The sequence below is a fragment of the Crocodylus porosus genome, unplaced genomic scaffold (genome assembly GCF_001723895.1).
Source record: "Crocodylus porosus isolate Cpor-Errol unplaced genomic scaffold, CroPor_comp1, whole genome shotgun sequence".
NCBI classification, from domain to species: domain Eukaryota; kingdom Metazoa; phylum Chordata; order Crocodylia; family Crocodylidae; genus Crocodylus; species Crocodylus porosus.
The window spans coordinates 15855603-15870517 of NW_017728923.1; the positions used below are offsets into that span (position 1 = coordinate 15855603).

Sequence of the window (14915 nt, forward strand, 5' to 3'; positions counted from 1 at the left end):
GGGGGGAGTCACGGTGGTGGTGCTCTACACCACCCAGTTGCAACAACAGCCAGCAAAGGAGGTGGTGGGGAGGGAGGGAAGGGAGCAGCGGGGGATGGTGGGAAGAAGCCCTGCTGCAAGGCGGAAGTGGGTGGGGGGAGGGAGCCCCTGTGCCAAAGGCTACAGGAGGTGGCGGAGGGAGTCCTTACATGGCTGGCCCCAAAGGGTGAGCGGGGAGCCATGTAAATACTCCTTGAAATCCATCATACTTGACGGGCGATTAACTAGTTCTTATATATATTTGTAAGTTATTAACTTAGTGTCTGATCCACAGTTCATGGAAATCAACAGAAAAAACTTAGTTTTAATGGGCTTCAGATATTATTATAATTTTTTTTTTTTTATTTCAAGCACTTGCAGGTAAATTATATGCCACTTGCAGAAGACCCCAGCTGAAACAAGCTCTAACATGTATACTGTGCAAATATAGGACATATAAAATGGCCAACATCTGTCTAAAAGCCTAACATTTATTTGCATGTAGAGCTCCTGGCTGAAAAGTTCTGTAATTTCTATAAAACCTCACCCTGTCCTTCCGCCATTCCCTCCGCTCCCCCAAACTAATACAAAAAGTTTATGTGCATGGCTTCTTTAACAAGTCTTTACAAATCTACATAGAAACACACTGATTGTTACATGAGCTGTTCTCCTCAGTCTCACAGTAGCCCATGCTGGACATGTGACAGGGAGGCAAACTTCCACCTAGGCTCTACTGGATTATTGGCAAACTTTCCTGAACCTCGACAGAACAGTTGAGGGTTTTTCCTGTTTTGTTTTTCTTTTTTGAAATAGTAAGATCTGTCTCTCTTCATTGCTCTGGACACGTGGAGTCTAGCAATTGTAATTCAACAATTACATTCTACCTAAGTGTTCTCAGTAGCTTACTATATTTTACTGCTAACATAACAGATCCCACTGCAGCATGTTATGAATCAGGCAGGCTTAAGACCCGGAAAACTGGTTTGCATAAAATGAACCAACTCGAAGCCTCACACAAAAAACTCAAACCAAATCTAATATTAAGATTTTTATTGAGGTTTGACAAGAGTCCAGCTAATGGGTTTCTTGTTGTTATTTGTCTTAGTTTTCATGGATTTTTCCCTTTCATGGTCTCAACTGGATACAAGCCTTCCCAAGATCTATTTTTTCCTTTAAAGACTTAATGTGGTAGACTGAAAGGAAGCTTCTTATATGGTACATAATGCTTCAATCTGATTTCAATAAGAAGCTACTAAGTAAATTAAGTTTTTAAGTAATATTAAGTAACTAAGTAATCAAGTAATATTAAGATACAAATTCTGATTTTGTACAACTCTGGTGGCATATGGTGCACAAGATACAGGTGGTTCTAAAAACTGGCTACCTCAATAAATAAGCCATCTTCCTCAGAGTATGCTGGAGGTGTACTCGTGGTCATAGCTACTTGCTTTAATAATAAATGTTTGTTTTTTTATTGTCTGAAGAGCAAAAGCAGTTAAGAAAGGGAACAGACTGGAGTCTTGTCCTCTTTGTTTCAAAAGAACTATCAGTTACTGAATGCAATTCATTTGTACAAATGTAGCTAACAGAATCATTTGAACTGCAGAACATTTATTCCTAGTAACAATAACTGGAATAGGAAGAACTAAGCTCGACTCTCAGATCCCAGGTTAAATTTACTCATCTGTAAATCAGGAAGAAATGTCTTTATCTTATAATACTGGGCATAGTTAATCTAAAAAGACAAAGCAGGATACCCATTGTGCTATTTACAGAATCACTTCTAGTGCACAGCCGTACCTTATGCTTTCTTTCAATTTGCCCTTTACTTTTGTTAAATGCCAGTACTTTTCCCCAGCAGATGCTATTACCTCCATGAAGTAGCTGGCTAGGGAATGACTTGAACTATTTTTAAATGTCTGGCTGATCAGCAATTTCTTCTTGTTGTTGATTTCATCCCAGTGTTTTCCATAGTTCACTTCCAGGTGGGAATGGAGCCGGGATGGATGTTCTTCATGCTGTAAATGAACCTGAAGAACAAAATGCATCATCTTTCTATGCATTCTGATTCCTCTTTAATTTAAGGTGTTGTACATATATAGAACATGGACTATGAACTAAGTAGCAAGGCAAAGTGAGTTCTCTCTCACAAGAGCTTCATGGAAATTCCTTGCAAATTTTTTTTCTTTTTTGGATGAAACAAACTCCTGAGAAGTTTCAGCTGAAACATTTGGTTTAATTAAACTTTCACCAAATTCAAGGCAGAGTTCTCTGCCATGCTTCCTGATAAACTGTCTCAGGACCAGGAATGTTGGTTTTATTGCTAAATTCATCGCAAGGCCTGGGAAGCTTCCAGTTCATGGAAAAATTGCAAAATGTAATTTTTTCATCCAATGCAGGCCACAACAAAATTTCAAAAGAATGGAAATTTCTCACAAATAAGAAACCCTACTTTTCACCAGGTGCACAGACCACATTTAGCGCTTAGTATTAAAAATGTTTAGCTTTTAGTATCATTAGGATAAAAGGAAAGGGTCATGCAGAATTTACTGAAGGCAAGATTCTCAGTTACACTTTGCCTTCTGGCAGTTTAGAGAACTGGCCACTTCCAAAGGCTTTAAAGCTAAAAGTTAGTTTCCACAGAGCTACATTAAAGCTGAAGTGAAAAATGTTACAAACCGAGCTAAAATACACTAATTTCTGGACACAAGTACAATAAAACCATGATTTTGATGGTTAGTGTGTGCAGACAAATCATATTATTGTCAGCATCCAAGGACTGGTGTTGCAAAAGGATATGCAAAAATACCATACAAACACTTCACAAAAGATACAATTCAAGAAAACAATTCATATACAAAACCAAAGTCACTGGAGTTGCTCTGAACTTATAGAGGTATAAACAAGAGCAGAAATTAGTGACAGATTTCTGATAACTTCCCCACATATAAAACTATAAAGAACCCCAAAATGAGAAGATAATGACTGTCCCCAAACTGGCCTCCACAGCACCCTTATGATTGAAACCCTACAATTAACAGAAGGCATCATGTTGAACTCTACCTTATGATTATAGGCTGGAGCCTGAGTACAGTGAAGCTCATGTCCTAAATCCAGTTTGTAGGCTTCATTTGGACCAGTCTCCATCCTGATTTTCTGCCCTGCATTACACTCATGCTGAAGGTTCTTTGCGCCTGCTGTTTGAATTAACAAACAAAACACACAAATGGTAAGGGTTTTTGAATAAACTATCAGAATTAAGTCAATAAAGCTCCAAGTCTCCATTCTAGTTTTTTATTCATTTAGGCATAACATGACATTCTTTTTTATAGGATTATTATTTTTGTTGTATTCTAAATATCTCAAGCTAGAAACACACTCAAGTTATCAATGAGCATGCACTCACTACATAGGTGCCGCATCTACATGGGATGCTGACTGTACAGCTGTTACTGCAGTCATTTAGTACTTGCATACACCAGTATTAAATGACTGTCTGGCAACCAGTGTTACTGCACAGTAGAGTCCCAGCTTGGCTTTTTGGTGACACTAACTGCGCAGTAGCTAATTACTGCTTTGTGCCACGTGACGCTACTATACAGTAGTAATGAGTGGGCTGCGTGAAGCTTTGGTAGCCAATTCGATTCGGAGGAGATTCGGCCCAATTCAGCGGCCAAATCTCTGAATCTAAATTGAATCAGGAGACCAATTAAAAAGGTCTGAATCGAACTGGAAGCCTTTAAATCGATTTGGAAAAGATTCAGTGCCGCTTTGGAGATTTGGCCATAGACTAACTAAACAGGCAGCAGTCCTCACCACACTAGACTGGACACAGCTGCCTCCAGCTGGTAAGACTATTTTGATGGGTGGAGGGGGAGAGGGGTGTAGGGGGGCAGATCAATGGCCCCACAGCAAGGGAGGGATTGGGGCTGGGACAAGCTGCCCAGGTGAGGTTGGGGGGCACAGGACTCATGGAGGGGAGCGGAGGGGGCACAGGATGTGGGTGCAGCAGTGCGGGGAGTGGGGGCTATGCCTTGCTGCTGCTTGTCCAGTTAGGGTGGAGGCGGGGGGGTGCGATGCAGGCACAGCTTGCTCCAGGTGGAAGGGGGCAAGCGGCAGCAGGGCATAGCCCCTGCTCCCAGCAGTGCCATGCCTATATCACACGCCCTCCTGCCCCAGCTGGGCAAGAGGCAGCAGGGCATAGCCCATTGGTTGCCCAGCTGGGCCGGAGGTATGGGATGTGGGCACTGCTGCCACTTGCTCAGCCATGGAAGTGGGGCACAGGCACTGCCACTTGGCCAGCTGAGGCTGGGGAGCACGGGATGCAGCCACTGCCACCGCTTGCCCAGCTAGGACGGGGGGCATGGGATGCGGGTGGGATGTGCTCAGGGGTAGGTTGGGGGCTACTGGCTGGGCTACTGTTTGAGGTAATCCAGCTGGGTTTTGTCACCTGCACAGAGGTGCAGCTTTCCTGTTATTAGTATGCAAGCAAGTTCAGTTCAAACTACAGTCCATATGCTATCTGCAAAATGTTGGGCGAGACCATAAAAGTTTTGATTTTTCCCACAAATTGTACTAGAAATAAAAATCCTGAAAGGTAAGCTGCAACATATGATTTACATACGAAGTTGGCCGACTCAGGGGCTCTGTTTATTTTATACTCGAATAAAATTAAAGATATTTCCAAGCTCAGGAAATTGGAAACATCTGTCATCACAAAAGGCAAAAGGCAAAATGAAAATGATCCAAGTACTTAGGCTGGCTCTGCTTAAGGAGAACTAAAGCACTGCTTATGTGTTTATTCTGCTTTGTTTTCCTGTTTATCATCCTCATTTTTTTCTCAGAAACAAAAAATACAGAAGCATCAGCTTTTCCTCTTTCATGGACGTGTTCATGGGTAAAGCCTTTGTGAGCCTTAGTAAATACTATGTTGCCAGTCTTTGCAATTTTACTGAGACTTGCACAATACTGGGATTTCTTCTTACAACCCCAGCTCCTGAAGTTACCCAAGAACTGCAGCTTCCATTTTTTTAAAAATGAAAGTTTCTTGCCCAAGGGATTTCTGAGAAAAGCTAAAAAAATGTAAATCCTTAAGAATCAAGCTCCAAAAGACACGTAAAATGAATGCCAAAATAATGATTTTGTAATATTTCACAATAGTAAAGTAAAACTTGTCATTTTGAAAGCTTCAGCTTGGCAGTACTCCAAATGCATCAGGACTAAGTCTGAAGCTCAAAATATTTGCTTTGAGTTGTGGCAGGGTTAGAGAGATGATACTGTAGCTACAAAAGTCCATATATGTGAGAGGCAAGGATTTTTTTGGCAAAATCCTTTACTGGTCTAATGTCTCTCACAGCTATACAGTTGGTCCAATCCTTCCTTTTTTGTGTTCTTGTAACAAGGTATTCAGCAGAACTTGCAGATTCATTAAATCTGACAGGCAGTACTGCGAGTGCTTCTAGTATGGTCTCAAACTTGCAACTCCTGCATTATCAACTGTGCACCTTAATGACTCCAGCTCCAAGTTGGTCCAATAAAAGAGAACACAAAAGGGTCCCTGTCACTTGCTTTGTGTTGATAACAGCATGAGCCAGAACAGCCACTGCAACATGCAAGCAGTTGTAATCTCTTTGTTACTTTATTCTGGGACAAGAACGTATGAGTTTTCTTGCAATGTAATATTCTTATTATTATTCACCAATTTTAGTGAAGTGATACGGTCACAAGTGAATTTTGGTTGACATAATTATATTTTCATTAAGAAAACTTTGGCAGCCATATTCCACAACTGACACCAGTCCTTGCAATATGCAAGTACCTATTTACCAGGTTTTAATGCATGGTGTGGCCAAATATTGACACTATTGTCATGTAATTTCTTTGAATATCTCAGCATTTCTAACCTACACATTGTAGCTAAGAAAATACTGTCGGCTGTGCACTGGAAAAATGTCGTCTTTTTTATTTTCCAAATAATCAGGTCTCAGAGTTTGTGCTCCTTTTTTTTTTTCCACTTTTCAATGGATTTACTAGGATATTTGCAGAAACCATGGATTTTAATCAAATATTAGAAATATATATGTGCAAAAAGCACATTTTAAATTAACTCTAAGCTTCACACTGAGATGCTAAGTGTTACGTTCATCCAGTTAGTACAAAAACATATCACATGTTAGAAAACACACAGCTTAGAAAACACGTACAAAATGTGGCCACATTTTTCCCTTCATCACACAAACAGATGCTGATTATATGGACAAATTACATGCCCAGAATTGAGGGGCACTTCAGATGCTTAGACTTTGTCCTATAACACAACAATAAATGCCATATACATAAATACCTAGGAGTCCATATTTCATTCGTAGAGCATTAGACCACAAGTTTCCTCGCTGCTGCAAGAGGCCAATTACATGCAATCTCAGCACACCAGGAAGGTAAGTTTCCCCTTCAAGTGAGTATTGCCTCACTTTATCATCAACCTTTCTCTCCAGAAATACTAAGGAAAGAGCAGAAATCAGCACATGTTGGTTCAAACTGAGAACTCAGTTAAAAATAGGATAAAAGGAGCTGCAGAGTTGCATGTTGTTTTATTCCAGTCTATTGATTCACTTTCATCTATCAACACTACACCAACAGCGAAATCATCTTCCCTGATATTTTCTTTCTTTCCCCACCCCAAAACGTCATCCCCAGTCTGTTGGTAAGGAAAGAAATACCTTTGCTTACCAAGTTCAAATTAAATCCAAAGACCTTTTAGACACCCTAGGTATACTGATGTTTAGAGAAAGGTGGGATATTTACATGCATGAGCATGTGTATGCACATACTCATGCACGTGCAACTATAGGAAGTTCTATAAAACCATAGCAATGATAGAATTTGAGAAACTATCAGTTAATGTTTCCATAATAAAATGATTCGTTGCAAATTTTAGTGCTATTTAAAATGTTTTGCTGCTCAGGACCTGTAATCAAAAGGAAGGCATGTATTTTGCAATGTAATTTACTGAACAACTGCTATTATTTTCAAATAAATGGCATACTGACCTTAGATGTTTTTAAAATGCCATTGATTTTAACAGGATTTTAGAATAAAAACTAAAAAACAGGAAACCAGAATGCACTTTTTCTCTGCATATAAACTATATAACCTAAGGACTACAGGGGAATAACAGGTACTCATTTTCCTTTAACCTGAAAGAAATGCTGCATCCTTCAATAAATTATTCAGGGATACCGACAGGGCCATTTTCTTGCCAAGTTGTTTAGTGATGTTTCCTGACAGAATGATAGGACTCCCCTGTTTTACCAGCTTGACCTCCAGCTGGGTTGTGTATCTCTGCTCTCCATTCACTGTTTGCAAATCTGTCATTCCCTGAAAAAAACCCCAACAGCATAAATGAGTTAATATTCAATGCCTAGCTACCACAGACATAGGCACTTTTGCAACTTGGAGGGAGGAAGATGGAGAAGCAGGGAGAATTTACTTTTCCAACTAAGGGCATGATGCTGCGAGGTGCTGGATAACCTCAGCTCCCAGACTTTAATGGGAGATGAAAGCATAGCAGCACTGGGCCAAAAGACTGAAGAAGGAAACAGAAACAAAATCCATCTGATATAGTGTTACTGCAAACAGTGCCTGTATGGCAGTTTGGAACTTTTTTCGGAGTGGGACAGTATGCAAATGAAGTCGCCAGCAATGGGAATTTGGGTATATCGTTTGGGTTTATCACTCTGTTGAATAGTGGAGAAAAATCAGAAATATCCTGGCTGAGATTGTACTGTAAATACAACAGCTGGTAAACAGCTACACTTATTATTGAAAAATGTATAATGTTTCTCTAGGATTGATTCTTGCACGGTAGAGTATCCAACTTGTGGACCCAAACCATGAATGGAAAAAAGAATAAAAAAATTTACTGCCTAATTCCTGGTAAGTTAATTAAAAAATCTTAGTAGGAGTGCAGTGCTAAATGTCCATCTTAATGTTTTCTATTGTTCTGTAGTTTCAGTGTTGGCATAGTCTTATTCATTCCCACAACTCTCTCTCTATATATATAATAAATATTATAGATATAGATATAGATATAGATATAGATATAGATATAGAGAGAGGGAGAGAGTTATATATATTTAAAATAAAGAATACTACTTGGGACATTCCTGTCTCCACAGACTTCATACAGGTGGCCAACTGAATCTGGGCTCAGACACAGATGTTCTGTAGGGCCAGAATACAACTTTGCTTTTTAAGACTGCACAACTTCAGAAGAGAGCCAGCTGCAAAGAAATCAGTTCACAATGCATTCATCTGGAATCAAGTTCAAGTTAAAAAATCCCAGTCCAAACCTCATTCCAAAATCCCAGGCCAAGGCTCCAAGCCTGAATAAAGAATAGGAATGGGTGGACAATGGGGATGCCTGCAATCACTCAGCACAGTTCCAGGGGTTTGCCTGCTAGATTCTACCAAAGAATCAGGCTCTCAGAATAATTACTCTAGGAACTACATTCAGCACAAAGTCACACCCCATAAAACACTGCTGATAACTCTGCATAAACTGGCAGCCACTGGGGAGTAGCAGGGTAGTACAAGCTCTAACTCTGAACCATGTCAATGAGGGTGGCCAGAAGAGGTCAGTATTAGAACACCATAGCGTGAGTGTATGCTATTAGTCAGCCCTAGAGTTGGCACAATTTAACCTAGCTACAGCTAGGTAGAAGGCTCTGTACTCCATTATCATACTTCCAACTAGCTGTAACCCTTAAAGCCTGGCTCTCTCCTTCATATCTGGAAAAACATGAGGGATTAGAATATACATTCACATACAGAATCAAAGCCTGCTGAAGTCTATAGGAATCCATCCTTCTGACTTCAGTTGACTTCAGAAAAGGTCTGTATTATTTTAATCAAGAAATGTGAATGATACAACAGTACTTTAAATAATAAATTGGAACCTTTCTTAAAGTTATTCCTTTGCAGAGATTAAACCAGTGATGCTCAACCTTTTTGCCTGATTGGTAGTGTCCATGGGCCAGATTGGTAGTGTCCAGTCCATCTCCAGGCCACATCTGGTTTGTGCTTCCAATCCAGCACCCCAGGGCCCTATCCAGCTGCACAGAGGGTCATGGGGGATAGCTCAGCTCCAAGCCCTTCTGGCTCCAAGAAGGGAAGGGGGCTTGATGTGGCCCCAACCCAGCCCCCTGGAAGAGGAAGGGGGCACAGCCTAACACCAACCGATCCAGACAGAGGGAAGGGGTCACAGCCACCTCTAGGGCTTGGGATTTGGGAGGTTGGCAGCAGGGGACCATGACTGTATTAACTTGCCACTGCTTCCCTGCTGCCAAATGTCCTGACCTGTGGGGAGTTCTGTGGGCCAGATGCCATGGCTCCATGGGCCACATCTGGCCTGTGGGCCAGAGACTAACCACCCCTGAGTTAAACAATTTAGTAATGATTTACCACTATGTGGACCTGTAAAAAAAAACCCACAAAACAAAAAAACCAAAAAAAACCCTAATTATTTCTTGTCACACAATTCAATACATGTATATTTCATTGTCCTTTCAGAAAGCTATTTTTTATCCTTCCTCTATTTATGTATTCATTTGCATTACGAAATTTTGGGTCTGAGGACCTACCTTAATGTAATATACATCTTGATCATCTAGTATCAACTCCAGGTGTCCAATTCGTGAATTCTTAGAGAACTCAATTTTTCCTTAGAGAAAAATACAGGAACTTACGTTTTTGGTTGCATATGCAGTTACAATAAAATTTCACTTTTACCATGTCTTGTATAAAAATATATCCCAACATCCTGTTTAAAATTGCAACATACTTTTAACAATGTCATAGTTAAACAGTAAATAATAGCATAACACTCCTGACTGACACTACCTGAAGATCTGTCCCTTAACTGAAACACCTACCATCCATTTGGATTTTTTTCTTCGGTTGTATGAACTGAATTCGGAATTTCTTCTGTGGAACATTAACATTTAGCTCAATACCAACATCCCGTTTCAGGTCTGACTTTGGAGTCCCAAAAAAGAAATGAACGACAGCTTCATTTGGTATCCAAGAATCTTCCTAGGAAAAAATGAAAATGACTTTTGCATGTGGTACCGCATACAAAATTAAATCCAACACACAGAATCACTCCATGGCTTCATTGCTATGCTGAGAACTCAAATCTGCTTCTTTAACTCCTCTATAAAACATTTCCATTTCTCATCCCCAAGTCATTTGAAGTTTATTTATTTTTTCATTCCAAGTGTTTAACTCACACACACGTTACCAAAACAAGAGGCTGAATTTTCTATTCTGTGTCCAGTGCTAGATTAGGAATTTTCATCTGAACGCTTGCACAGTTCACAATAGAATGAACACCTCTTACAAATACGCTGAGCTCTGCCAAAATTTGGGGGCAGTTGGATATAAGGTCCACGTTAAGATCTAAGCTTTTCAGTTTAAGCCTAATTCACTTAAGCCTTTTCAGTTACTTTAATCAAGACTCTTAATAGTTTATATTTTCCTAATAACGTCAATGGCTGTCATTGATCACGACAGATTTGGGCATTAGAATATTGCAATTTTGATTCATAAACAAATCTGAGAAAAAATATCATAAATTTTGCTGAAAATAAAGTGGGAGGCAATAGTCAATATTTGGTTTCTAATGCTAAGCTGTATAATTCAGTAATAAATCCATGACTAACTGAGAACAAAGGGCAGTCCAAAAGAAGCTATACTGTCTATGGCTGTGCCAGTAAGTTTAGGCTGTCTCTGCATTTAACTCAGCTCAAGGTCTGAAAGTCCCAATCCATAGTATTTACCCATGAAATTCTTCACAGTGCCATAGGTCACAAATGCCAAATGGCTTTGCTAATATTTTATCAACCTGGAGGAGCAGAGGTTGTATGAAGAAAGACTGCAGGAGGCACAAAGAAGTTAACTATATGCACATAGTTTAAATCCTAGTTATCATTGCAGAACATCTATAAATAGTTCTCTTAATAAGAAGTCATGTTATTTTTTTACAAGCATGGAGTCCTCTTATGATATTAGAGTTTGGTACATGAAACAAACAGTTCACCCTATTTTGTCTGGCATTCCTCTTGGCTACCAGGAAATGTCCTGTTGGGGGGAGGGGTGTGATTTAGGCACATCTTTGACATGAGTAATTTCAACTCAGAAGTGTTTTCCCATCCTTTTGGTTGCTCTTACCCCGATCGCTTTATTGTTCCTTCATTTCATTAAATGTGGATGGCTAAGTTTTCCTGGTTTTGTCCACGTGAGGACACTTCTAACCAGTTTTACATCTTCCAAATACAACGCATCTACTAGGAAAACACTCATACAAAGCAATTTCCTGAAGTCCGTTTCATTTTTTTAAAAATTCAGTAATAAGGTAGGGGTCCAGCTTTTCAATTTGCCAAAGAAAAATGCACCAAAATATGGATTTTCTCCTTTAAAGGGTTTCCCCTTACAGGCTAGTGGAGTTCCAGCCTGCGAAGGCTGGGTGGAGCAGAACATGGGGAGCCACACACGTGTGCAAACACATATGCACATGGCATCCAGGCAGTGTGGTAGAGAGTACCTCCTGCAGCTCCCTCCAAGTCAGTCAACTGGGGGAGGGAAATGGGGGATAGGTGACATCGGGAGGTCGAGGGGGCACAGGCAACATGTGTCAGGGGAAGGGGGGCATGTTTCCCTGTAAGATTACTGTACCCACAGTGGGGCACAGGGCTGCAGACTGGATGAACCAGCTCTAGGCAGAAGCCGCCTCTGCAGCCCAGCAGGTGGGACGGCGTGGGAGGGAGTGCCGCAACACCACAGCCAAAGTGAGGTGCCCCCTGCCTGCCTGGCAGCAGCAGGGGGTACAATTCTGTACTACCACCACGCCTCACCATGGCAGCCATGGTGGTGCAGCACTCCCTCCCATGCCAGGCCTTGCCTGCTGGGCTGCAGAGGCGACAACTGCCTGGAGTCAGTCCAGTCCAGGTGTAGCCCTGTGCCCTGCTGTAGGTGCAGAAATCTGGGAGGTAGGTAGGTGTCCCCCCACCCCTCTCAATACATGTCGCCTGTGCTGACACCCCCCCCCCGCCCCCTTCCTCACACACTGGGATGGGGAGGGAAAGGGATTGTGGGTCAGGAGTGAAGGGCACTGGAAGGTCCAGGAGGTTGTGGATTAGGAGTGAGGGGCATTGGCAAGGCTGGGAAGGCTGTGGGTTGGGAGTGAGAAGCAATGGCATGGGAAGGGGCAGGGGCAGGGTACTGGCATATCAGTGTCACAAAGCAGTAGAAGCCACAGCCACAGCCACAGCCACATGTCTTGGTCATAGAATCATAGAAGTAGGGTCGGAAGGGACCTTGTAGATCTTCAAGTCCGACCCCCCGCCTGGGCGGGAGAAAAAAACTGGGCTCAAATGATCCCAGCCAGGTAGGCATCAAGCCTCTTCTTAAAGACCCCCAGGGTAGGAGCCAGCACCACTTCCCTTGGAAGTCAGTTCCAGATGCTAGCCACCCTGACCGTGAAGTAGTTCTTACAGACGTCTAATCTAAACCTCCTCTCCAACAACTTGTGGCCATTATTCCTTGTCATGCCAGGGGGCATTAGGGGAAACAAGGTCTCCCCCAAACCCTTCTGGTCCCCCCTAGTGAGTTTATAGATGGTCACCAAATCCCCCCTCAGCCTTCTCTTGTGAAGGCTGGACAGGTTCAGGTCCCGCAGTCTCTCATTGTAGGGACTACAGGGCAGACCCTCCCTGTAGTCCCTGGATCATGCGGGTGGCCCTCCTCTGGACCCTCTCAATGTTGTTGAGTGAAGGGGAAAGGGGGAGCTCTGATTTTTCATGATTAAAAAAACAAAATCAAACACCAAAATATGTAGGTATTTAGAATTCATTTTATTATAATGATTGAGTTACTGCTAGGCTTCCAAATTGCTTTAAAATTGTAAATATATCAATAAAACATTGTGTTCAACTGATACCTACATAAATAGTGGTGTTTGATTTTAATCACAGAAAACATGGATTTGAGGGGTTTTACTCAGAGAATTTAGGATTTTTAAACAGAGAAAACCAAGATCCCCGTTGATAACCTTGCATTTCAAAATAGGAGCTAAAAAACTGTCCTTGGAAAAAAGAGAAATCTTTGTCATCTCTCCCAAAGGGCAATAAACCTTCATTTTAGGCCTTGTACATGCAAAAAGGCTAAATCAAGTTAAAAATAATTTAGTTCAGCTGGTGCATACCCCTAAGGTATATTCACTTGAATCTATTTAACGCCTACTTAAAATGAATTTAGCTTTGGTTGGCTTTCTTTAGCAAGTATCAATCTGGTAAAAGTTAAGGGTTACTACTGATTTAATGAGATTTAGTTATAAATCTGTTTTACACTGTGAAAGTATAGATCAGGTATCAGTGAGAGGCACCATGCCCAGCCAAGGCACCAGTTCAGTCATTCTGGGTTCTACTCCAAGCTCTTGCCCAGGCCACACAAGGAGACTCGGACTACTACTTAACCTTTCTGTGCCCTGCCTTTTAAATAAGTATACTAATATTTATCCACCACAAATAGTTTCCCACACCACTTTTTCCCATCTAAAGAGGCCTGAATTTCCAGATCAGTGGTCCCCAAATTGGAGTTTGTGACCTTTTTGGGGAACATGAGACCTGCATATATTCAATTGTTCTGGATGGGCTTGGTCCAGAAGTAGGGTTGACCAGAGTTTGGGTCACAAACTTCAGAGTGATGAAATGGCTTATAATTGAGAACTACTGCTCGAGGTTGATAACAAACTGGACATACAACATACTTTAACACTGTTATACACTACAAAGTAAAGCAATGATTCTCAACCTTTTGAGACTCAAGGGATGCCTATATGTGAGTGCAGAGGCTGCTCCAATACACTGTAATGACAGTGCATTGGAGCAGACTCGATTAATTGAGTCTGCTGGAACATGGTCATTACCGTGCTTCAGCCAGGCTCTGCATCTCATGTATCAGTTTCCCCATGCTTCAAAATGGTGGCAGGGGCGCTTGAACTAAAGGTTGTTGAATGAGCCTTAGTTCAAGTGCCCTCGCTGCCATTTTGAAATGTAGGGATGCTGATACACGAGATGCTGCAGCACTTTAATTAGAGCAGCTCTCAGAGACATACTAACTAAAGCACCACCGTTCCACTGAACATGTAAAAGTGCCTCAGAAAGTGTCAGCTCTTCATTTTCACTGTATTTTTTACTACAGAAAAATAATACAGCAATTCTTATTCTTATTAATACAGCAATTCTTATTAATTGCTGAAAGACTACAACAGGTCAGAAATTTTTAACACTACAGACTGCTATTTGAAAATCTCTGGGATTACTTTGCTTGCATATCTTACAGTGCTAACATTATGCAATACCCCATGGCATCCCAGTAAGGATCAAGGCACCCCAGGGTTGAGGCACCCTGGTTGAGAATCACTGGTCTAAAAAAATTAACTCATTTACCACATACAGCATAAATAATGGTGTAACTGTACCTGAGAAACATAATTATAAGCTGCTTCCATCAGGTACTGCTGGAGACCTCTATCTTGCTTTGTTAATGTTACAGATGCTTTCACGGGCCCAGAAAGTGGGAAAGGCAAACTACTGGTTGAGTCAGGGTAAGACATTTCAGAACACAATTGCCAGCCAATAATCTTGGATACTGGTGGAACACAACAGCATTGCATTCAGTTAGAAGAGAATGAACAAAGAAAACATACCAGCTATCAGATAAACATTGCAAGCAGGTAGCCTATTTTGAAGTAATGTGATGAGAAAGGAATTCTCTGTTGCATAAAACTTTTGCTGTAGGCCCTGGTGCAGATTTCCCTACACGTTAATTTAATGAAA

General features: G+C 41.3%; 1 protein-coding gene across 2 annotated transcripts in view; it reads right to left on the bottom strand.

Moving 5' to 3' along the window:
• Nucleotides 1-14915, bottom strand: part of LOC109313505 — a 176447-nt gene that overhangs the window by 84453 nt on the left and 77079 nt on the right. For both annotated transcript variants that reach the window (XM_019540114.1, XM_019540115.1), the window contains exons 21-27: nt 14558-14727; nt 9951-10110; nt 9660-9739; nt 7215-7395; nt 6362-6517; nt 3082-3215; nt 1890-2048 (exon numbers count right to left, since the gene is read on the bottom strand). In XM_019540114.1, the coding sequence (XP_019395659.1) occupies nt 1890-2048; nt 3082-3215; nt 6362-6517; nt 7215-7395; nt 9660-9739; nt 9951-10110; nt 14558-14727 (1040 nt within the window). The remainder of the gene's footprint in view (nt 1-1889; nt 2049-3081; nt 3216-6361; nt 6518-7214; nt 7396-9659; nt 9740-9950; nt 10111-14557; nt 14728-14915) is intronic.